Here is a 25,539-nt window from a genome sequence, read left to right on the forward strand (position 1 = left end):
GCCAATCCTCTTTTCCCCATTTTTCTATTAAGGTAAAATGCTATGATTATCTGACCCTCTTTTAGTATTTTAAAATGAGTAATACGTATTAAAAGGAAGATGTATACATGATTTTGAGATTTGATCGTACACACTCATTTCTAGAAATATGAATGATAAAAATAAGACTATCCCTTTTGAAATCTAAAATAGAAACACCATATGAAGAAACATATGGCTTATGTTTGTTGTTTCCTTCTTAAACAAATGGGTTAGTGATGTACACGCATATTTTTGTAAAAAAAAAAAAAAAATCTTAGCATGTTAAACTTATAGTTCAACACTTGCGCAAATGTTTAGTTACAGGGGATTTATCTTTTATTTTTTATAGAATATTTGTGCATTCTCACATTAGGGAATAGAGCAAATTGAAGGCATATTGATAGATCTGCCTCGAGAGGACCGCAAGACACAGATGAGTATTGGGGTATTTGCAAAAACGAAACGACTCAGAGGAGAAGGAGGGAGGGGAAAAAAGGATCTCGACTCGGCCAACTTGTACGGTTGGGCCCAAACCCAATTCGTGCTGGTCGGGTTGAAGGCCTACTTTTAAACACTGTAGGATTCACAACTCATATGCCCTAGCTATCTCACTATCCCAATTCTCAACTTAGTTCTCCAACCCCCGTTACGTTGCCTCCTCCCCCCTTAGCCACTAATATTCTAACACGTTCAAAATCGGACCGGGTCAGAAATTGATATTCAGACCCGATTGAGTCAAATGAACGCTATTGAATTTACTACATAATGAGAAAATATTTATAGGGGATTAGTTTATTTTTATTGGAAGAATTTTGAGACATTTTATTGAGGATTTTTATGCAAGTTCTATTCATTATTGTTGATTTTGGTTAAAAAGGTTTACCCCTTTATGGTGCAACATCATTAGCTTTTTGACAATTTAAAGATGTAATAAATTATTTTTGATAATTTAAAATTCACATGCCATGTTGAAACCTTTTTATGGAGTTTGGTTCGCAAAATTTAACATTCACTTTGGCATCTATATTCTCAAGGATGTAATATTTTAAGAATCTAGATTCTATATTCTCAATAATGTGACAATATTTACATTTGGAAATAATTGAAAATATGAAAAGATTCTCTATAACGTGACAATCTTAAGTTTGGTTTATTTCTAAAATTTGTAGAAAAATATTTTTAAAATATCCCTATATATTTTATCTAAAGTATATAAGATTTTCTTAAATATTTCTTCTGTTTTTAATTTCGATAATTACTGAAAGAAAAAATTGAATCTAATATGTTTTTAATTTCTACTCTTATCTACACTGCAATATGTTGGCAGCCTTCCACTCGCTTTATAAGTGATAGGCTCAAATCTAAGTGGAAGATGTATACTTTTTTGGAATAGCGAATTGAAAAAGTACAAAAGAATTCAGAAGAAAAATTTCAAGAAAAATTCAAAATACGTTATGATGGATTAGATGATGATGCAGAAAAGATTTTTCTTCACATTGCATGTTTCTTCAAAGGAGATGACCGATAATATGTCACAAAAATACTGGACAGTTGTGGTTTTTGTGCCTATGCTGGTATCAGAAGGCTCAATGATAAATGTCTCATAACTATTGATCAATATGATAGTAGCCAATATCTGAGGATGCATGACTTACTACAAGATATGGGTAGAGATATTTTTCGATAAGAATCACCCGGACAACCTGGCAAGCGCAATAGATTATACTTTCACGAAAATGTTCGTGAAGTACTTGAAAAAAATAAGGTAAGATTTTCTCTAGAAATATAATTCTACTTATGAGTTCATTTTTTTTTCCAATTGAAGCTATTATTAAATTAAAAGAAATGGATGCAGAAATACATATAAATTATTATGTAGACACATACGTACTCTCTACATGAAATATTTTTTCAATGTTGAAAATAAAATAATTTTTAATGAAGAAGTACAAATAAAATCATCAAAGCCAATCCTTTTTTCCCCATTTTTCTAAAAAGGTGAAATTCTATGATTATCTGACCCTCTTTTAGTATTTTTAAATGAGTAATACGTATTAAAAGGAAGATGTATTCATGACTTTCTGATTTGATTGTACACACTCATTTCTAGAAATTTGAATGATAAAAATAAGGCTATCCCTTTTGAAATCTATAATAGAAACACCATATGAAGAAACATGTGGCTTATGTTTGTCGTTTCCTTCTTAAAAAAAAAAGGTTACTAATGGAAATGCATATTTAAAAAAAAAAAAAATCTTAGCATGTTAAACTTATAGTTCAACACTTCGCAAATGTTTAGTTACAGGGGATTTATCTTTCAGTTTTTGTAAAATACTTGTGCATTCTCACATTAGGGAACATAGCAAATTGAAAGCATATTGATAGATCTGCCTTGGGAGGACCGCAAGACACAAATGAGTATTGGGGTGTTTGCAAAAATGGAACGACTCAAAGGAGAAGGAGGGAGGGAAAAAAAGGATCTCGACTCGACCCACATGTACAGTTGGGCCCAAACCCAGTTCGGGCTGGTCGAGTTGCAGGCTTACTTTTAAGCATTGTAGGATTCACAACACATATGCCCTAGCTATCTCACGATCTCAATTCTCAACTTAGTTCTCCAACCCCTGTTACGTTGCCTCCTCCCCCTTTAGCCACTAGTATTCTGACGTGTTCAAAATCGGGACCCGATTGAGTCAAATGAACGCTATTAGATTTACTACATTAATGAGAAAATATTTATAGGCGATTAGTTTATTTTCTTTGGAAGAATTTTCAGACATATTATGGAGGATTTTTATGCAAGTTCTATTCATTATTGTTGATTTTGGTTAAAAATGTTTGTCCTTTATGACGCAACATTATTAGTTTTTTGACAATTTAAAGATGTAATAAATCATTTTTGATAATTTAAAATTCACATGTCATGTTGAAACCATTTTATGAAGTTTGGTTCGCAAAATTTAACATTCACTTCGGCATCTGTATTCTCAAGGATGTAATATTTTAATAATCTAGATTCTATATTCCCAAGAATGTGACAATATTTATATTTGGAAATAATTGAAAATATAAAAAGATTTTCCGTAACATGACAATCTTAAGTTTGGTTTATTTCTAAAATTTATAGAAAAATATTTTTAAAATATCCCTATATATTTTACCTGAAGTATATAAGATTTTCTAAAATATTTCTTCTGTTTTTAATTTCGATAATTACTAAAAGAAAAAATTGAATATAATATGTTTTTAATTTCTACTTTTATCTGCACTGCAATATGTTGGCGGCCTTCCACTCGCTTTACAAGTAATAGACTCAAATCTAAGTGGAAGAGATATACTTTTTTACAAAAGCGAATTGAAAAAGTACAAAAGAATTCCAGAAGAAAAAATTCAAGAAAAACTCAAAATCAATTATGATGGATTAGATGATGATGCAAAAAAGATTTTTCTTCACATTGCATGTTTATCCAAAGGAGATGGCCGATAATATGTCACTAAAATACTGGACAGTTGTATTTTTGTGCTTATGCCGCTATCACAAAGCTCAATGATAAATGTCTCATAACTATTGATCAATATGATGGTAGCCAATATCTGAGGATGCATGACTTACTACAAGATATAGGTAGAGAAATTATTTGTTAAGAATCACCCGAACAACCTGGCAAGCGCAATAGATTATACTTTAACGAAGATATTCGTGAAGTACTTGAAAAAAATAAGGTAAGATTTTCTCTAGAAATATAATTCTACTTCTGAGTTTTTTTTTCAATTGAAACTATTATTAAATTAAAAGTAATGGATCCAGAAATACATATAAATTATTATGTAGATACATACGTACCCTCTACATGAAATATTTTTTCAATGTTGCAAATAAAATAATTTTTAATAAAGAAATACAAATAAAATCATCAAAGCCAATCATCTTTTCCCCATTTTCTAAAAGGGTAAAATGCTATGATTATTTAATCCTCTTTTAGTATTTTAAAATAAGTAATACGTATTAAAAGGAAGATGTATACATGACTTTGAGATTTGGTCGTACACACTCATTTCTAGAAATCTAAATGATAATAATAAGGCTATCCCTTTTCAAATCTAAAATATAAACACCATATGAAGAAACATGTGGCTTATGTTTGTCGTTTCCTTCTTAAAAAAATGGGTCAGTGGTATACACGCATATTTTTGTAAAAAAAAAAAAAAAAAATCTTAGCATGTTAAACTTATAGTTCAACACTTGCGCAAATGTTTAGTTACATGGGATTTATCTTTCATTTTTTATACAATATTTGTGCATTCTCACATCAGGGAACATAGCAAATTGAAGGTATATTGATAAATTTGCCTCGGGAGGACCACAAGATACAAATGAGTATCGGGGTGTTTGCAAAAATGGAACGACTCAAAGGAGAAGCAGGGAGGGAAAAAAAGGATCTCGACTCGACCAACATGTACGGTTGGGCCCAAACCCAGTTCGGGCTGGTTGGGTTGTAGGCCTTCTTTTAAACAATTAAGGATTCACAACACATATGCCCTCGCTCTCTCATTATCCCAATTCTGAACTTAGTTTTCCAACTCCCATTACTTTGCCTCCTCCCCCCTTAGCCACTAGTATTCTGACACATTTAAAATAGGGCTAGGTCAGAAATTGATATTCAGACCCGATCGAGTCAAATGAACGCTGCTGGATTTACTGGATTAATGGAAAAATATTTATAGAAGATTAGTTCATTTTTTTTAGAAGAATTTTGAGATATTTTGTTGAGGATTTTTATGCAAGTTCTATTCATTATTGTTGATTTTGGTTAAAAAGGTTTTTCTCTTTATAGCGCGGCATTATTAGTTTTTTCATAGTTTAAAGATGTAATATATCATTTTTGATAATTTAAAATTCACATGCCACACGTTGAAATCCTTTTATGGGGTTTGGTTTGTAAAATTTAACATTAACTTTGGCATTTATATTCTCAAGGATGTAATATTTTAAGAGTCTAGATTTTATATTCTCAAGAATGGGACAATATTTATATTTGAAAATAATTGAAAATATGAAAAGATTCTCCATAACATGACAATCTTAAGTTTGGTTTATTTCTAAAATTTATAGAAAAATCTTTTTAAAATATCTCTATATATTTTATCTGAAGTATATAAGATTTTTTAAAATATTTCTTCAGTTTTTAATTTCGATAATTATTAAAAGAAAAAATTTAAAGATATTTATTAATAGGACCGTTCATTCGGACCAAATGATCCTAAAAACAGATAACCTGATTCCGACTCGAATGTGATCTAGAAACCCGCATTGAAAAATCCGAACCAATCCGATCCAGGTCCGGTTATGAAACCAAACCCGGTACCCAGGTTATATATATATATAAAAAAAAAAAAACCCTTCATTCTTCTTAAACCCTTAATTCTTCCGCACTCAGCAGCCGTGCGATCTCTCTCTCTCGCCCAAATTCCGAAGTCCAAACCGAAACCCTAGCTCTCTTTCTCGTCCGTATCTTCTGCTTTCTTTATCTCGCCCAAACGGTATCTTCTGTTCTCTCCCTCGCCCAAACGGCAACCCTAGCCTTCACAGTTTCCACCGTCCTCTCTCTCTCTCTCTCTCTCTCTCTCTCTCTCTCAGAAACTCTACAATCAGCCGCCATGGCAGAACAAGCGGAGCAAAACCAAGCGGAGCCCTTTGACGAAATGAAGAAAGAGAAGCGCAAGAGAAAGAGGCCTAAGAAAGGGAAAGAGGCACCTCAAGAAGCTGAGGAGAATAAGACGAAGAAGAAGCAAGAGAAGAGGGAGGAGTTGAAAAAAGAGGAGGAGGATGGCGTGGAACAGATAAATTATGGTGGGGTAGATGGTGAGGAGCTGAAGGAAGAGGAGGAGAAGAAGGTGAGCAGTAATCGTGGAGGGTCTGGGATTATGAGTGACGAATCCTTTGAATCTTTGGGACTGTCTGAGCCCACTTTCAATGCTGTTAAGGATATGAGATTTCAGCATATGACTCAGGTATAGCTACTGCTATCCTCTTAAAGTTTATATATGAACTTTTTTCGTCTCTCCTTTTTTTTCTTTGGTTTATTTTGTGCCTGTTTTCTCGTTTGGTAGCTTAGAGAAGGAAGATGAAAAGAACAATAAATCTGAGGAAGAGGGAAATTTAAAGCCTTTTCTTGTTTCGATCGAAAATGATTTTTGATAATTTAAAAAATATTGTAATGTTATTTATGTTTAGATCGAAGATTATTAAGAATGTAATATTAATTTGACTCAGTCTGTATAGGAATTTGGGTTCCAAAATAAGTTGAAAATGCTTGAGGAATTTCTCAAGCACTCAAGGTGTGGTACGATATCTTCCAAATGAGTGAACCTTACTAAGAATATCTCTTTTTTAAATGTACTTGGTGATTCTTTGTTGGGTTTATAAGAACTTTACCTTTAGTGACATTATGGACCCGACTCCAAGACGCAAGAGTAAAAGGTCACGGATTAGTGACTGACGTTTTTTAGCTATGCATCGCATAGCTCATGTTTCTTCATTTAATAATTTTTTTCTTTTGCTTTCTGCAGTGTGCCTCTTTGGTATCATTGTTGTTCTTGTATGTCATGTTTTTCCAAGGAAAAATTCTCTCTTTTTATTTAGAGCGAGAACATGGGATTTCCATGGTAATGCCATGCAGATTTTCTATGCAGTCATTTGTAATGAATAATAAGAAATATTTATCTGTGTACTTCATGTTGCATGTTTGTATAACCTTATGCTTGGCACAACTTACCTGTCTTTAAAAATGCAGATTCAAGCCAGAGCAATTCCACCACTTTTGCTAGGGAAAGATGTTCTTGGAGCTGCTAGGACAGGTTCTGGCAAAACCCTTGCTTTTCTAATACCAGCTGTTGAGTTGTTATATCACATACATTTTACTCCTCGTAATGGAACGGGAGTGATTGTAATTTGTCCAACAAGAGAGCTTGCAATACAGGTAAATATACTTGGTCACTGTGATTGTTAGTGCAATTTTCTCTTGATAGCTATGCAGTCTTACTTTCTCAATTAAGATGCCCATACTGCATTGTCCAAGTGAAAATAGTTTGGTTCCTTTCAAAGTCTAGTAAGTGCTTCCTTTTGCAATAATGGGATGGGAGAAGGGATTATTTACTGTAGTTACTTGAGAAGTCTCATTTTTTGTCATGCCAGTCATATCTTTTGTATTATCAAAGTGAAGATACCAAAAGGTTAATGGGTTTGTGACAAAAACATAATTTTCATTTATGTTTTTTGCAGTTGGTCTAGTCAACTTTATTTTCGACAACACGAGCCATGTAAGGTGGAAAAATGTAAATTTAGAAAAATAATGATCAAAGTGTTTGATTTACTGGATATTTTTTGTGCTTTGGTGTTTTGCTTCCATACTGTTGGAGTCCGATCATGGCACTTATGGGCCCCAATTCTATTTGGATCTGGTAAGATATTTGACTAGTAAAATACCTTATGAAATGATTGCAAAGAAGATATGAAACTATGAGGTTGATGATAACATTATGCCTATGACACATGAATATTTGGAGGCACACAAATCTTGCTTCTAGTGAAGATAATATTTGATTTTCTTTGGCAATGGCATTCGCACTTTCTAGTTTGTTATCTCCTAAGCATTTCAGTCTTGCATTGATCACTGGGTGATGCTGACTAATTCACCATTTAAATCATTCAGACCCATGCTGTGGCCAAAGACCTTCTCAAGTACCACTCGCAGACTCTCGGTTTGGTTATTGGTGGTTCAGCTAGAAGAGGAGAAGCTGAACGCATTGTGAAAGGAGTGAATTTATTAGTAGCTACCCCTGGTCGACTTCTTGACCATCTTCAAAATACCAAGGGATTTATATTCAAAAACTTGAAGGTAATGCATACACACTTATACATACTCATAAGTCTTTTTGTTCCCAATATTATGCCATACTAGCTGGTTTGGAGCAGGGTGCTATAGGTGAGTGACTCTCTTTATAAACATGTATTTATTGATGTCTCTCTCTTAAGATAGTATTATGCCATACTATCTTTATATAGTTTTTATATGTATTTATATTGATGCTATGTTCATAATAATTTTAACATGTATTTTATTAGTAGCACAATTTCCTCTATCCTTTTACATAAGATATTCTCATTGTTGTAAACTTATAGTTTTTAGTATAAAAATAATAAATACAAAGTTTATGACTTTCGATGAGCTTATATGAGCTGAGCTTATATGAACCAATTCGAGTTTTATACAAGCTGTAGCTTTAATAATGCATCGTAATTTTGTGTTCACCAACATCTTATTTAGTAAACAAATTGAGCTAGATTCATTTTTGACCGAGCTGATCCGAAGCCACTTGTATATTAGTCTTGTTTATATACACTGTCAAGTGAAAAGTTTTTTAAACTGGTTGAAACTGAGAAATAAAATCAATTTCACAAAATTAAGTTTACTGGGATGTTCGATGTGGATAGATACTGCTTATTAATATTAATCATTTCGTTACTTAGTTAATACATGATGTTGCAATTTATCTATCTTCTGACTAGTAACGGCAATGAGCTACTTGATTATGAGTTGATTTTGACTAGATTCTTGCTTAGGTTTGTGAGTTTCACTCCTGAGTTTCATTACATTTGCCTAAGATAAAGCTGGGATAGAGGTTCTTCATCATATTATATACTTGTATAACCTAAATTCAGGATTCATTTATTTGTAATGAAGGACATTGATTATTTGGTGAGCTAAGTGAATATAATATCTTTAGTCCATATTGTTACTTATAAAAAAAAAATAATATCTTTAGTCCATATTGTTTCCCTTTACATAAGTTTCCTCAGTTTCTATTTAACACATTGAATTTCAGTGTGCGCTATTGTCCTCCATTTAGTGAGCAATTCCTATTTCAAGTACCTAACCTGTATTAACTTGATTGCTAGTTACACATGGTTGACATATTAATCATAGATAGGCAACTTCTTGGTTATTTATTCGTATTTTAATAGATGATTGATAGTCCAGTGCCCGATCCCATGCTTAGCTGGGTTGTGATGATTTTTTTTTTTTATAAGTAAAAAGAATTTATTAATCCACAAAATCAGGCACAGCCCAAGTACACAGGAAGTATACAAGAGAAAACACCTAATTACAAGCTAAGATCTGGAAAAAGCGGCATAAAAATCATTAAAACTAGTCCCATCCAATACAATAGCGAAAGCCCAAAATAACAACGTATGGAAGAAAAAACCCCTCCCAGAGAGAGAGAGAGAGAGAGAGAGAGAGAGAGAGAGTACCCGCAATGATAATTTTTTAGCAATGCATAGGATGAATGTGATTACCTCTCCTACAAGCATGGCTACAAGTAATTCCATATTGCCACGGGTATCATACTTTGACTGCAAGCATAAAGCAGCTAGCAGTTGATTGCCCTTTGGTACCATATTTGTATGTTTTTTGTTACTTACCAAGAAGTCCGTTCTAACTTGCACATTAATGGGAAGAGCTAACTGTGTACAGTGTTGTTTGAAGAGATTTTTACCCTTCCCTCTTAAGTCTTTATGTATTTATGTCAGTTATGCCATGCTGATTGTTCCATTCACTGAAACTCTGCAAGGGGCCTCGGTTTTTTGCCTTTTTTATGTTGTGCAGGTTTACATACATTCTTTTTTTTTTTTTTTTTGTGATAAGTAAGAAGAATTTATTAATCCACATAATTACAAGAGATGAACTTAATTACAAGATAAGCGCTGTGAAAAGCAGCATAAAAGTCATTAAAACAAATCCCATTCAATACAATAGCTGAATCCCAAAGTAACAATGTATGAAAGATATACATTCTAATTATCCTTTTCTTTTCGAACTTGAGTTTACAGTGCCTAATCATCGATGAAGCTGACAGGATACTGGAAGCAAACTTTGAGGAAGAAATGAAGCAGATTATTAAGCTTCTACCAAAGGTAAACTATATTAATCATGTCCCTTTTTAAAGATAGGGAGATCTAAAATAATCATTTTCTCGGAAGAAGAATGGAAAAGAATAGATAATTGTGAGAAAATAACCTTGTTTCTCTATCATATTCAAACCAATTTAGCTTGTTTTCTTTGCTCCCCAATTTTGTACTTTTGAGGATAATGGAGGGAAAATAAAATGATACATAATGATGTTCTGAAAGAAGGTTCTTTTACATGGCTGAGCAGTCATGGGCCATTTTAGGTAATGTTAGCATGAATGGTAATATTCAATTTCTTTGACTGATTGTGAGTTGCTACTCAATGTGCAGAATAGGCAAACAGCTTTATTTTCAGCCACCCAAACTAAGAAGGTTAGTGCATCATATCCAAACCTCATAGTCGTTAGTCTTTTACTTTTTCCAATTACCATGTTGTAAATAATTTACTCTATTTATCATTTTTATACACCAAAATTCTCTGTATGGAAAAGTTGAGCGATGATGTAAATTTGGCCTTCTTGTTTCTGTTAATATCAATCATTGATTTGGTCTTGACTTCTAATAGGTTTTACACTTGGTAAAATGTAGGTTGAGGATCTTGCACGGTTGTCATTTCAGACAACCCCTGTGTATATTGATGTGGATGATGGGAGGACTAAGGTAAAAATGTAGTATACGCTTAGTTTCTGAATACTTGATCTGCACAGTGCACACCAATAACTTCTTTGATTATGTGAGATAGAGCTAAAAGGAAAAAGGTGTATAAAGAAGGAATAATTGCTACTGATGGTATTGCTGCCATTACACCTTTTAACATGATCTTTTTGTTAGACCTTTTAACAGCAATGTTATTGGATATCTGAGCATGAGAGACTAGTGGCTTCAGTAATATGGCCACTACTAATACATTCTTTAAAGTGTGAGACTCTTATTAGTTCGATACCCAATAAAAAAAGTGCGAGACTCTATTAGTATGGAGATACCCCTTAGTGTAACCAAAGTCGACCCTTAGTTATTTATTTTTATTTATATTTTTTTGCTTATTCTTCAATCCTCACCTTTAAAATCTGACAAAGGTCCTTGTGGTTTTAGGTTACCAATGAAGGGCTGCAGCAAGGCTACTGTGTTGTATCCAGTGCCAAAAGATTTATTCTTTTGTATTCATTCTTGAAGAGGAATCTGTCAAAAAAAGTGATGGTCTTCTTCTCTTCATGTAATTCAGTCAAATTCCATTCTGAACTTCTGAGATACATTCAGCTCGATTGCCTCGATATTCATGGAAAGCAGAAGCAGCTGAAACGAACAACTACATTTTTTAACTTCTGCAAAGCAGAAAAGGGAATCTTGCTATGTACTGATGTTGCTGCTCGTGGGCTTGATATTCCTGATGTGGTAGTTTTTTTGTTTACTCATTTTTTTCAATTATTATTATTTTTCTTTTTTTCTTTTTTTGTACTGTTGTTGTTGTAACTTAATTTTGTATTAGCCATATATAACTAAAAAATACATAGTACATACTGTGAGAGTATATCAGAAATCATATCTAATTTAAATGGGTATGCTTGTTATAGTTCATATTTTTACCTTATGAATTTAATTTCAGATGTGCATATTCTGTGCTCGTTTGGATACATAAACCATCTCACCTCACCTCATCTCATCTCATCTCATCATTACAAGGTTCCCAAATTCCCACACAAAATATAATAAACAATTCAACTTTTTCAAATCCCAAAATAATAATAATATTAAAAAATAATATTCTAATAATATTTTATTCAACTTATCTAAAATCATATCATCCCATCTCATCTCATCTCACTACCCAAACGAGCCCTCAGTGTCTTTTGCAATGTAAACTAATTTGTGAATGCTTAATGCACTTCCCTGGTTGGTTACCGTCCTAGGGTTTGAATCTGCTACAAATCTGCATCGGCTTTTCTTCTTGTTGAAAATGGTCTGGCCTGAAAACCTTTGGACCCAATTTAATTAAAAGGGGGCCATCATTTAACAAATGTTGTAGCTGATACAACAGTTAGAAAGTTAGCTAACATCATTAGACCTTTTACTTTGTTGATGCAGCCCCGGTTCTGTTTTCTTAAACTTATGTAACTTCAACATTTGAACCTAATGAATATTTCTCGACTTTTCCCCCTCTGTAGGACTGGATTGTGCAGTATGATCCTCCGGATGAACCCAAGGTTAGTACTTTCCTCCATGATCTAGCATATTTTTGTTATCAATTTTGTTCATCCATGTTGATTCGGGTCGCTGCTTTCAGGAATATATTCATAGGGTTGGTCGAACTGCTCGTGGTGAAGGTGCAAAAGGAAATGCCCTTCTTTTCTTGATACCTGAAGAGTTGCAGTTCCTTCGCTATCTGAAGGTATAGTTTATTTACTGAATAAGAAAAGGAAAAATAATCCAATCTGAAACGAACTAGAGACTACTGCTTTATACAATGCTTTCTATAATCTGGACGCGTCCTTTTAATAGGATGCTAACAAGCCATTTCTTTGCCCTTGTATTATCACAATGACTACTGTGGCGGAATGTCCATTGAAGAAAATTGAGCAGGGCACAATTGGTGGCCAATGTCCTTTTTTTTCTCTTCATTTTAAATTTTTGCTATGTTAGTTGCTTGTTCTGCATTGAAGTTAAGATGTCATGTTCACTTTCAGGCAGCAAAAGTCCCTGTTAAAGAGTATGAATTTGATCAGAAGAAGCTGTCTAATGTGCAGTCTCACCTGGTACTTTCCTGCTTTGACATTAAATAATTATTAGCATCTTTTCTATAAACTGATTTAGATTGGACTAATTGTATCATTGCAGGAAAAGTTGGTGGCCAACAACTATTACTTGAACAAGTCGGCTAAAGATGCATACCGGTCCTACTTATTGGCATATAATTCTCACTCTATGAAAGACATCTTTGATGTTCATCGCCTTGATCTGCAGGTATTTTCCTTGGTTAAAGGAAATTTATGTCTATATACTATCATTCTACATGTCGGTGCAGCTTAGTGGTCAAAGGACCAGCTTGGAATGAGTATAGGCCAAGATATCCTGGGTTCAATTTCACACTAGGATTTTCCCTGGATTACCTGATACATAGTTCTGCCAGGGTCATGTATCTGGGGTTTATTCCCTAGGAGTGGGTCTGAAGTGCCCTGCCTTGGTGAGGTCCCGGGCCTGTTTGGGATTTGCATTAGGGGCCTTGAAAAGTGGTTAAATAGCCTTAAAAGCTCTTTAATGATAAAGTTAAGTTGTTTTGGGTGTCACATATTAAAATACTTTTTAATCTCAAATAAGCTAAAAAATATGTTCGAGGAAAAGCTGAAGCATTATTTTGATGCTTTTCCTCAAACGTGCTTTTCTGGATGACGCGGAACGTAATTTCAATTAAAAAAAAACTATCAATGGGTGAAAATTTCCATACAATTTTCATATAATTACAACTTTGCCATTTTATCTAATCACAAGCATGACACTACAATTTTCAAATGACTTTTTATGTCATTTCTATCTCAAAAAACACTTTATGTTGTTTCCAAACAAATGTAACATGTTTGAGAGTGCTTTAGACATGGTTATCATACAGTAAATAACTTTTTAATAGTAGAGCTCATTACTTAAGTTCTAAAACTATAAGTCTTAAGCTGAAAGCTATATTAACCACTGCAATCCCAAACATGCACTCCATGTGATAAAAAAAAAACACGATCAATGCACGGTTGTGCAGTGCCAAAATTTGGATTAAAAAGGAAGGCACAGGAGTTACTCAGCTTTGGTATTAGTTAAACAAGGTAAATTCAATATGTATTGGTGACAACAATTTTGGTAGTGATCAGAATGTTCTAGAAATCTAAGGTTTAAGGGCTTCCTTGAATTTAGGTTTATGGGGCAATTTGGTTTTACATAAAACTATCACCTAGCCAATTCTCAATTGGGGGTTTTGGGTAGTTTGAGCGTGTCTTCTTGGAAGTTCACTTGATCCTTTGACAGAGTTATTGAGTATACTGTGAAATGGCGTGTCATATGTTATCAAAAGTTGACACCTGGTGTTCCAGCATCAAATCCAAGTTTTATAATAACATATCCATTACCTAACGCAAAGAAAGTAATAATTATAACATATCCATTAACTTGTGTCCTTGAAAAATACACTCACCATGCCGATATAGCGAGAGAAAAAGGGCAGGGGGGGCGGTTGTTTCTCATGAGGACAACTGATTGGGACAACCGGCTCTATTTAGTTCAAAATCATCAAAAGCTTTTGCCAATTACCTGGGTTGGCCTCATGAGAATGCAACCTGAGTAATTAGGGTTGGAGGTGACCCTGTGAATCTACATTTTGGGAAAAAATTTGATGACATAGGTTTTGTATTTATTGTTATTATTAATATTTTCAAATTGATGGATTTAATTTATTGCGGTATAGTATATAACTTCCAATGTAATGCATGCGTTCTGGGATTTGGGCAGGCTGTTGCTGCTTCTTTCTGTTTTTCAAACCCGCCGAAGGTAATTCTGAACATAGATAGCGGTGCCTCAAAGTTCAGAAGGAAAGTGCGAAAAGTTGAGGGAGGCCGACATGGTTTCAGTGAGAGCAGCCCTTATGGAAGGCAGGGAGGTGGAGATGATATACGACAATTTGTAAGGTATTAGCCGGGACAGGGTTGGCAAACCAATGTGCCCCCCCATAAGCTATGAAGCCAAGCTCTAAATATAAATTCTTTGAGCAGTGATTGAACTGAAAATTCCAAGTTTGCATACAGCAGGAATCGAGCTTATGAATTTTCAATTTGTATCTTAGTAAGTCGAGACAAAACAACTCAGTGAGTGAACCAGATTTTGATCTATTCTTTGTATTAACTTTAATGGTTTGACCATTATGCCGGTGGCGAGGATAACTTGTATTAAAACTGTTGGGTCTTTCAGCCATGGATGCAGAAAGTCTCGGCCGAGTCTACTCAAGTTTTGGTATAGAGGGTTCTATTTATAAATTTTCTTTGTAATTTTAGTGGGTTTCATTTCAGCTTTTGTAGTGTAGCTAATGATGCTTTGGAACAACAAGATGCTAAAACAAAAATACAGAATTTTTTGTATTAGTCAGTTTGTATTGGGTTGATTCCACCTGACCTTCTCTACTGCATTGGATGTATTGAGCTGTCTAACTAAAACATTTTTTATAAAAACAAAAATGAATATCACTCAGCTTGACCTAATTCAGCCTCTGTTTCTGCAACACAAATTTACTCTTGTTTTCTTCCATATATTGGAGAATTTGAGTTTTTCTCGTAAAACTCAAGGAACTTGACGGAGAAGTTTAGAGAGTGAGATGAGATGAAAATTTTGTGAATAGTAATAAAATAGTTTGTGAATAGTGGCGAGATAGTTTGAGTTAGGCTTCGTTTGTTTTCACAATTTTTAATTTATCTCATCTTATCTAATCATTATTATTTTTTCGAATTTCAACACAAACTAAAATAAATAATTTAACTTTTTTAAATCTCAAAATAAAAATAATATTAAAAAAAATATTTTAATAATATTTTATTCAACTTTTAACTTTAATCTCAACTCATCTTATCTCATATGTGAAAACATCTATAAAAACAAACGAGGCTTTAATATTTTATAGGGTTTTGAAAAAGGAGAGAAAAAGTTGAATAAAAAATATTATAAAATTTAAAATATTGTTAAAATATTATTTTTATTTGAGAATTTAAAAATTTTGAATTGTTTTTTATTTTTTGTTTTAAAGTTTGTAAAAGTTGTAATGATTAATTTGAAAAAATTGTAATGATTAGTTTGAAAGTATTTGTGCTTAAGTGATGTTTAGGAATGAGATGAAATGAGAATTTTGAGTTGGGAATATTTTCCAAACAAGCCCTAAAAATCATCCCAAGAACAACAGATCATAATTACGATTAATATGCAAAATCAAATCCTCATATCATATATGAAAGTAGTAATAATCCAAATTTTAGGACAAAGACAATCTCCTAATGTCTAAATTCATGGGTCTCTCCATGATCTTACTCACCATTCTAAAACCGAAAAAAATGAGACAACCACTAAGAACCAACCAGCATTGCATATATGCATTCAGACGAAAAGGAGCCCAAAGAACGACACAATGAAGGGCAAAATTATTGGAGAAGAAATGGGATTCATATTCTGATCAAATACTAGTGCAGCAGCAGCAGCAGCAGCAGCATTGTTTTGGGTTGGAATATCTGTTGTCGTGTTGCCGTTTGCAGATTGATCGGGAGGATGTGCAGTCTCCAAAACTTTGATGATCATCTTCTGCCCTCTCTCGCAGTGTCCAGAAACCCCACTGATGAAATAGAACAATCCCGGTCTGTCCAGTTTGAAGACACTGTCACCATTGTTGGAGAAGAACAGGGGATGAGCCGAGTGGCATTTCTCGTACTCTTCCTCACTCACCACCAAAACTGAGTCTTTCTTGTACTTGAAATCTGAGTAATTCATACATGCATGATACTACAAAAGTAAGCATATATCCCAGAAAAAAGTATCCTGAAGAATCTTTCTTCTTTTGTTGGATATTGATGCTTGAACATGACTCTTTGATGGGAAATTAAAAGGTTTGGGAGAAGAAAAAATGGACATCAACTGATATCAACAAATCATGTCATAGAAAATTCAATACGAAATCATGGGTAACGCTATTCTTTTTTTTTTAAGAGCTTGGATTTACACAAATCATTCTTCGAAAAGTAAATATTATGATACTTACAGACAGTGTCATCAACTTTGAACCTGTTTTCAGAAGCCCACTGGTTGTACAGTTGATCATTCTTAGACTTGGGAACAACCCAGCCATGATCACCGCCAACTTCAAACTCGGCGGGTGCAACGAAAGAGAATTGGTTGAATGAGAGACAAAGAATCATGAACAGAAGAAGTTTGGAGGAAAATGTGAAGGTGAGAGAAGCCATTTTTGGACCTTTTAGGGGAGCTCTAGATAGCTAAGTACTTGGTTTATGTGGGAAGGAAAATCGACTGTGTTTGAGAGAGATTTAGATGATTCTCTTGTTGGACTTAAAAAGAGAGTTGCAGTTGAAGTTTGTTACCGAAGGAGAGGGAGAGAGCTATTGGGAGTGAGAAGTGGATGTAGCCGTTAAGAAGAAGTAGGGCTATGATCTTTGACTACGTATGAACTGTTGTGTAAAGAATATATATATATATATATATATATATATATATATATATATATATTCCATCAATATATTCCATGCATGATAATTCCCTAATTCTTCCGATTAAGGGGTTAGGGGAGTGTGTATATATAGGGAATTATCATGCATGGAATATATTGATGGGTATGTGACTTAAAAATATTCTTCATTCTTCTTTTTAATCATTCTCTGTTTAACATATATACTCTGATATGGCATTAGATAATTGATAAATAAATCATATATAATAAATACTTTCAAAATATTTGATGTCACAACATTAGAGGATCATTAAAATGATAATAAGTAGCAATTCTCGAATATATAGGCTTAATCATGTGGCCATTTAACATAAGGAAAATAGGCTTAGGCCTGCTCAAGAGGTTATGGGACAACTAAAATTTTTAAAATTTTGATTGAGGTTGTATTTGGATGTTGAAACGAGTTGAGTTGAGTTAAGTTGAGATGATAAAATATTGTCAAAATATTTTTTTTTAATATTATTAATATTTTAGAATTTGAAAAAATTAAATTGTTTATTATATTTTGTATTGAAATTTGAAAAAATTATAATAATGAGTTGAGATGTGTTTAGGTTCTAAACATACCCTAAGACCTTTATTATTTTAAAATGTAAAATTAAATAATTTTGTTTTTATTTTTACATTGCATTTTTATTTAAAAATAACTCCTATCGTTTTGCAAAGGAAAATTATTGATTAGGATTTTATACCACATTTTCAACTAATAATCGATTTAATCTTTCTTAGAAAATTTTTGATTTAGAGATGATTTTATCAAATCTAATTTTACAAGATGTGCTTTAGACTCTTAGGGTCCATTTGAGAACACAATTGTTTTCACGTATTCTCAACTATTTTCAAATTCTATTTTTTCTCTATTTTTTCAAAACTTAATAAAATATCTTAACTTAAATTATTTTCTATTATTCATAAATATTCTGAGATATTCTTCGCATCCAAACGAACCCTAAAAGCAATTATAATCATTATTGCCAATAGAATTTTATAAACAAACTACACATTTGGAAAAAAGTGGACGCTCGCCTTTTTCAAAGGATTATACAAAATTTTTTTATAAACACTCAAAAATTAGATTTATCTATTTATAATTTTCATATTATATATTAAACTAATAATGACAAAAGAAAAGTGTATTATTAGAACGAGAATAATTGAAATAATTGTTATGCGGCATAATTTTAATACTAATAATGATATAATATCTACTTAATACTTTTGAGATTCTCTCCTCGAATTAATCAATTTTTTTTAATTGGATTTTTTTTTTCTTTTTAAAAAATTATACGTAAATGATTTTGGCGGCTTCTTCCACTATGGCCTAAGGCAATTTGGAAGAGCCTGCTCTTAAACAGGGGGAAAACATAAAGTATAGAACCCATGTGATGCGGCAAAACTTTTTCATTGTTCATGTGAATAATGCAAAATTTTCTGTCGTGCCCCGTGAATTTTCCCAAGACTCCTCGTAGAAACACTATAAATGAAAAATTCTTTGAGAAAATCTTGCCATTTTTGGTTTGTCAATTGTCACAAAAGTTTTCAAGATTTTCAAAATTCAACCAAACATCTTCAAATCTAAACATTAAACTATTTTAACTTTTAGATTTTTCATTCGATCATCAACCAAACAAAAAAAAAAAAAAAAGACCCTTTAAGAATTATATTCAAACGACTTTCAACTCTTACCATCCACTTTCATAAACTAAATACAAAACTATTTCAAATAAAACTTTCAAAATTCTAATTCTCCTTTCATAAACAATATATTTAAAAAATTTGTCATAACATATCACAATTTTTTCGCAAAAATTAGCAAACCAAACTCGGTTTAAAAATCAAGCCTATGATAAAATAAAAAAAAAAAAGAATAAAAGAAAAACTTATTTTGAGCATTGACTTATTATCTATAACAAGCACTCTCCTCTAAACATGGTTTAATCACTAGTACTTGTTTAATTATGTTTAAGATCATGTTTTTTATGAGCTTATAAAAAACAAATTGATTGAATCTTCTATATATGTAGTAAATATAAGTACTTATCTTGGGGTATTGTTAGAAGAATGAGTCCTACGGTAGAAAATGTCGAGAAAGTGATTGAAAAGTCGTGATGGGTTGATAGGACAAGACGAGCCTTTAGAGATAAATAAAGAGTACTGTTATTAGTGTTTTAAATTTCATACCGTACCGTCTGTTGAAATTTTTCATTTCGATCATTCGGCTGGTATAGGTACTATATCTGTTCCGTACCGGCTAAAATACCGGCCATATATTTCTGCCGGTACCGGCCGATATTTCGCTTTTTTTTTTTTTTTTTTCGTTTTTTCAAACTACAAGCTTATTTTTTAACCCCCAATTTAGACTAGACTATTTATAATTTATATATATGTATTTATATATAATTTATTTATATATCAACTATCTCAAAACGTTATCTCGAAACGCTATTTCGAAACGGTACCGGTACCGAAATATTTCGTTCCAGTGCCTAGACCGGTACGGCGTCCAGTACGGTATTCAAAACATTGACTGCTACCCTCACAGAGAATATACATTGTACAGCATGAGCTGGGTGAGCAAAAATGTTTTTTTTTTTAATTTTTTTTTATATTCTTAAATATTTAAAAAAGAATTCACAATATTATTAAAAAACATTTTCTTAATTATTAAATAAAAAAAATTAATCGAGATCTAATCGGGACCTAATTGTTGATGAGAGTAGCGTTTTTAATAAATAAATTATTTAAAAATTGATAACGATTAAAGTAAAGAATTGATAGGATAAGATAAGAGTATATAATACTAAATTTTTTTTTAAAAAAAAAAGTAAAAGTGAAGACCAAAAACAGATTAAACCATATAGAATGGGGAGACTTGACTTCAAGGGGGGAGGAAGCTTCTTCCCCCTCTTTTCATTATCACGGTAAGCGAGAGCTAGAAAGGACGTGACAGCATGTAATAAACATTATTTACCGTGGACTTTACCTTCTCTAGACTTTGTAGACGTAGGCCTTACTATCTAATTATGTAAATATGTGTGTTTCTCATTTATTCTTATTTTCTGTATTTATTATTGTTCATGTCATAGATGAGCTTTTCTGAGCATTGCACTTCCATCGGCACTACAATCATACTGTTGACATCCACCTTTGTAGAAAAAATACATCAACAACTTATATTCATAAATCAAAACGTTCAACCATGGCCGAATTAAGGATATAAACGAGTCGAGTTCAAGCAAGTAGTACGCATGTCATGGTCAAGTCTTGTTCGTTTAATTTTTATTCAAACACGAGTTGAACTGAATCATTTTTTCGAGTTAGATTTTATGTTCTTGAATAGGCTATTTAATATTCGAGTGCGTTCATGCTCTGCTTCATTTAAATAAAATAGATTATTTATATTTTATTTTATTATTTTATTTACAAATTTTAACCAAAAAATAGACTTTTTTCTCATATTTTAATAAATTTTATATATACATATATATATATATCAATGATTATATCTAACAATTTAAGTAACATGTTGAGAATTAGAAACATGATTTCCTAATATTTATAAATATTTAAGATATTCTTCAGTATAAATATAGAGTTAATACTATAAAAAATAACAAATATTAAATTATCTGAGTTTATACCAATAAAATTGATTTTTATACAAGTTGTATCATTTAATAATCGATGATAATTTTATGTTAACGAGCGGCTCATTTAATAAACGAATCGAGCTGAATTCAAGCTATCATGGGCGACTTGTCGAATAGAACTGTTTATGGACATAGGCTGAACACATGGTAGGATAATTTTTTATTCTCCACACTTGAGCTATATCTCAGTGCCACCTTGTGGGAATCCTCATTTGCCTCTTTTTACATGTATCACATTTCACTGTAGATAACTTAGCATCTCTACATCACCTTGGCTCTATAGTGTGTGTTCTGCAATGCTTCGGACTGCTTGGGCAGCATCTCTTGCTAGCAATATTTACGCAATTATATTTTAAAATGAGAATATTTTTATAAAATAATGTTAATTTTATAAAAAATTTTCATATTAAATATGCTTTTGTAAATAATTGTAAAAATAATTGTGTTTATCATCACTATTAGAAACTTATGACATGACTTTTTCTAGTCTTTTTAATTCTTTTTGTTCGTTATTGAAGTCTATTGGGCTTGAAATCTGTTGCTAGTGAGATAGTCAGAAGAGATAATTTTAGATAAAAGTTGAAAATTAAATAAAATATTATTAGAATATTATTTTTTAATATTATTATTATTTTGAGATTTGAAAAAGTTGAATTGTTTATTATATTTTGTGTGAAAATTTGAGAAAGTTATAATAATAAGATGAGATGAGATATTTTTACTATTCAAACGGAGCCTAAAACTTTAGGTGTTTTGCTAACTTGAGAGAATATCTTAACAATATGATCGTGATTATACTTTCCCACTATTTTATTAGGACGAGAATAATTATCATTACCTTTCCAACCGACGCATCAAGAAAAGGCAATTGTTCGACGACCATTATCATATTATTGTATATCTTTTTACAGTTTTTGTCAAGTGCCAAATGCATTATTAAGATGCCTATAAAAGGAAGACTTGTGAATAAAAACATAAAAGCATTTTTTTAGCATTTTAATAATAATTTGCCTCCTAAAGATAAATTTGAATAATATTTCTTTATAATAAAAAAGAATGTATATGAGTTTATGTTAGAACTAAATTGTTTTCATAGGTTGATTTATGGTTTAATTGGTATGTCTTAGCTAGGGGCATGTATTTGGCAATACAATGTTTAAATTAATATAAATAAATTCAAAAAACATTTCTAATATTTTTATAAAAAAGATGCTTTAATCACAAATAAATTTTATAAAATAAATTTATAAATTCATTTTTAATTCTTTTTGTTCATTATTGAAGCCAATTGGGTTTGAAATATGCTGCACTAAACTAAAACTTCAGGGGATTTACTAACTTGGGAGAATATCTTAATAATATGAACATAATTATACTTTCTCACAATTTTACTAGGACGAAAATAATTATCATTACCCATTTCAACCGATGCATCAAGAAAAAGCCATTTTCGACAATCATTATCATATTATTGTATGCTTTATTACTGTTTTTGTTAAGTACAATTATCAATGCATTATTAAGATGTCTATAAAGTAATTCAAGACCCGACTCTCTTCCTAGATGAGTTTTCTTTTCTCTCTTGGTAGTTTCCCTACCAAACCCTTTAGACCTAACCAGCATCCTTAAGGAAAACCATGCAACCATACCCCATCACAATAACTCCATCACAGAGTTCCTCCCCACACCAACCATTCAACCATGAAAGAAACTCAACCTGACATTGACCATCTCATCTCCCAAACTGTAGCTTTAACCTGGGATGACCTTATCCTTGAGCTAGCAAAGGAAGCAGCAGCAATAGTCACGAATCATGCTCATGTTGGAAAGCTTGTATCCACAAAGCCCTTAAACAAATACACTTTCCACGCTGCCATAAAGGCCATACAAAGTTTCATCACAGGACTTACCATAGAGGATCTGGATCAAAACACGTTCCTGTTCACCTTCCCCACTACACAAGACAAAAACAAAATTTTCAGTCAAAGGCCTTGGAACTTCAAAGGCTATCACATGATCCTAAAAGAGTGGCTCCCAAGACACAGTTTACAAGAAGTGGACCTAAGGTATTTAGCGTTTTGGATACAAATACATGGGCTTCCTCTAGAATTGGTGACCCAAGAAAATGCAGAAAAGATCGGTAGAGTAATAGGTAACTTGCTAGGATTTGACCACATTGTAGCTTTTGTCAAAAGATTCCTAAGAATAAGGGTTGAAATAGACACTTCAAAGCCTCTACTAGATGGTTTCATTCTTCCCCAACTCAACAGACAACCTGCAAAAATCACATTCAAGTATGAGAGACTTTCAGAGTTTTGCTACATATGTGGGAGACTTGGCCATGTGCACCAGTCTTGCCCTCATGTACATGGAAGTGACGTTGAACCTCAATATGGTCAAAGCATGAGTGTAGAAGGACAAGAGAAAAAAAGAACCAACAGAGTGGAAGAAAATCTAGTAAACACACCCCTTTCTGAGCTTTCAAATCCCAAGAGACTACCTTCGCTACCTCCAATCCGAATCAACGAACCAATGAACAACATCAACATCTCAGTTAAAAACTATCCTCTCAAGCAATTCCAGAATCAACCTTTGTATAAAGGAAAATGTAAAATAATACTAGAAAAGAAAGGAGAATCTAGTGGGCAAATTACCAAGGTTCAACAAAACATGCTTTTCAAAGGTGGTAATAGTGCATTTTTGGGCTTCAGTACTGTTCTTCTTCTACCCGGGATTTAGCCATGCAACGACGCAGAGACTCCATGCAAATCAACCCATACACGTGGCATTCATCAGGACCAATAGACAAGCCATAAAAGGGCTTAAATGACAGCCGCATAAAAGCATACGATCTAAATCCTTTGCCCCATCCAGTCATGTCTCCTACACGGATGGTCATCTCTACCAGCCTCTTATAGAAAAAACAACAAAACAGTTCAATTACGTGGCCTCACCAGAAACCCCCACAACTTACCCTTGTATTGTTGCAATGCAGCCAAAATTGCAGCCGGCGTCCCTACTTTAATTCACCCCTCTAAAATTCTGAACCAAAACACAACAATTGAAGAAAATAGTGCAATTAACCTAGAGCCATCAATTTTCCATCAATTAATATCACAGTTTAAAATAGTCCACAACCCCTACGTAAACCTGGCCTAAAACCAAAAAGTTTCTCTACTGGTAAGCCCATCGGGTTGAGCATGCATAACCTTCAGCCCACAACAAATGGAAAGCAACCCATTCCAGCCCAAACATTTAGCCCATTTCAGTAGGAAATTAACCCATTCAAATCAACCTAACCCAATCTGTATCAGGCCCAAGATTCCAACCCATACCCAACCGAAGCCAGGCCATACCCCAACATCGTAACACCAAACCTCACACAGACGGGAACCTATTCGCCCCAACCAAAAATTACTAGCCCAACCACAAACAACCCATTACTCGAGCACCCCATTTTAGAACTTAACAATGAACTAAACCAACATCTGCGTGAAACACAAGCCCAAAGAAAGAGAAAGAATACACCATCGGGAAGTAGAGTGCAACCCCAACCGTCCAAGAGATGCAGCCCAAAGTCTTCCCAGGTAGCAAAGCAAATATTAAGAGAAACATTTGAAGAAGTCTTCACAACCTCTCAGGACCTACCAGTATGTAGGAAATGACGTGTCCCAAGGCGCAATACAAAGAAGCACAGATTCACACAATAGAATCTGGACAAGGATGACCAGCATGGTAACTTCTCCAACTCTCAAAGTTATGGACCTATTCCCTTTGAATCCAATGACCACAGTGGCAGGGTCAAAACTGCCACCATAGAATCAATGAGGATATTGACATGGAATAGCCGGGGTATTGGTCGACCCCGTGCAATCAGAAATCTGAAGGCCAATATCAGGAACCTCAACCCTGATGCTATATTTCTTTCAAAAGCTCTTTTCAATCTGTAAATACTACTAATATTGTGAATATGTTAGGTTTCTCCCACTTTGTTTATAATCCCCCATCTGGGAAATGGGAAGGTTTTTTTGTTTATGTGGCACCCTAAACTTGTTGTTGAGACTGTTTATATTCTAGTAATGTAATATTCATGTTAGTCTACTCTAATCTAGCTCATGCCCCTTGACTTCTGAATTTAGTATACTGTCCAGCACAAAAAAAAAAAAAAAAAAAAAAAAAAAAAAAAAAAAAAGCACAAGCCTCACTTTTGGAGTCTTCTAAATTCACTAACTGTAAAATACTATGGCCCTGTAATTTCAATAGGTGAGTTCAATACCATTCTTAAGCAAGCAGAAAAAATTGGTGGAAAGCCTTTTGCATCTACCTCATCTCTGAATGATCTGCAAAAATACATGGACAATTTTGGCATGATATAGACTTAGGACAATCTGGCCCTCACTACATTTGGACTAATAATAGACATGGCCATAACAACATTAAAGAAAGACTTGATTGAGGAATAACAAATCTCAATTGGAATAATCTATTCCCTAATGCCTCTACAAAATCCCTTCCTAGGGCGTCCTCTGATCACTCTCCAATTTATTGGAAACCATAAGAAGTCAAAATGGGAAAAAAATCTTTCAAGTTTGAGGATTTTTGGACAAGAGACTAAACTAGCTTTGAGGTAGTAAAGAAAGCGTGACATA

The 25,539-nt window shown here is 33.1% G+C and overlaps 3 protein-coding genes across 3 annotated transcripts; 2 read left to right on the plus strand and 1 right to left on the minus strand.

Annotated features, from left to right (window-relative positions):
- Positions 1 to 5,430: 5,430 nt before the first annotated feature.
- Positions 5,431 to 15,102, plus strand: LOC121242861 (DEAD-box ATP-dependent RNA helicase 27). Its single transcript, XM_041140856.1, has 12 exons — positions 5,431 to 6,033; positions 6,816 to 7,001; positions 7,734 to 7,919; positions 9,914 to 9,997; positions 10,322 to 10,363; positions 10,580 to 10,651; positions 11,084 to 11,383; positions 12,154 to 12,192; positions 12,273 to 12,377; positions 12,673 to 12,741; positions 12,824 to 12,949; positions 14,477 to 15,102. The coding sequence occupies exons 1-12, from the start codon at positions 5,680 to 5,682 to the stop codon at positions 14,657 to 14,659; spliced, it is 1,746 nt and encodes a 581-aa protein (XP_040996790.1). The 5' UTR covers positions 5,431 to 5,679; the 3' UTR covers positions 14,660 to 15,102.
- A 970-nt stretch (positions 15,103 to 16,072) lies between these two features.
- On the minus strand, positions 16,073 to 17,040 carry LOC121243081 (early nodulin-like protein 1). Its single transcript, XM_041141140.1, has 2 exons — positions 16,758 to 17,040; positions 16,073 to 16,476 (listed from the first exon to the last, which is right to left on the minus strand). Exons 1-2 carry the CDS (start codon positions 16,957 to 16,959, stop codon positions 16,103 to 16,105), a joined length of 576 nt encoding a protein of 191 aa, XP_040997074.1. The 5' UTR covers positions 16,960 to 17,040; the 3' UTR covers positions 16,073 to 16,102.
- A 5,551-nt stretch (positions 17,041 to 22,591) lies between these two features.
- LOC121242348 (uncharacterized protein At4g02000-like) lies at positions 22,592 to 23,629 on the plus strand. The gene has a single exon (XM_041140224.1). It carries the CDS (start codon positions 22,592 to 22,594, stop codon positions 23,627 to 23,629), a length of 1,038 nt encoding a protein of 345 aa, XP_040996158.1.
- The last annotated feature ends 1,910 nt before the right edge of the window (positions 23,630 to 25,539 follow it).

Source organism: Juglans microcarpa x Juglans regia, chromosome 8D (genome assembly GCF_004785595.1).
Source record: "Juglans microcarpa x Juglans regia isolate MS1-56 chromosome 8D, Jm3101_v1.0, whole genome shotgun sequence".
NCBI classification, from domain to species: domain Eukaryota; kingdom Viridiplantae; phylum Streptophyta; class Magnoliopsida; order Fagales; family Juglandaceae; genus Juglans; species Juglans microcarpa x Juglans regia.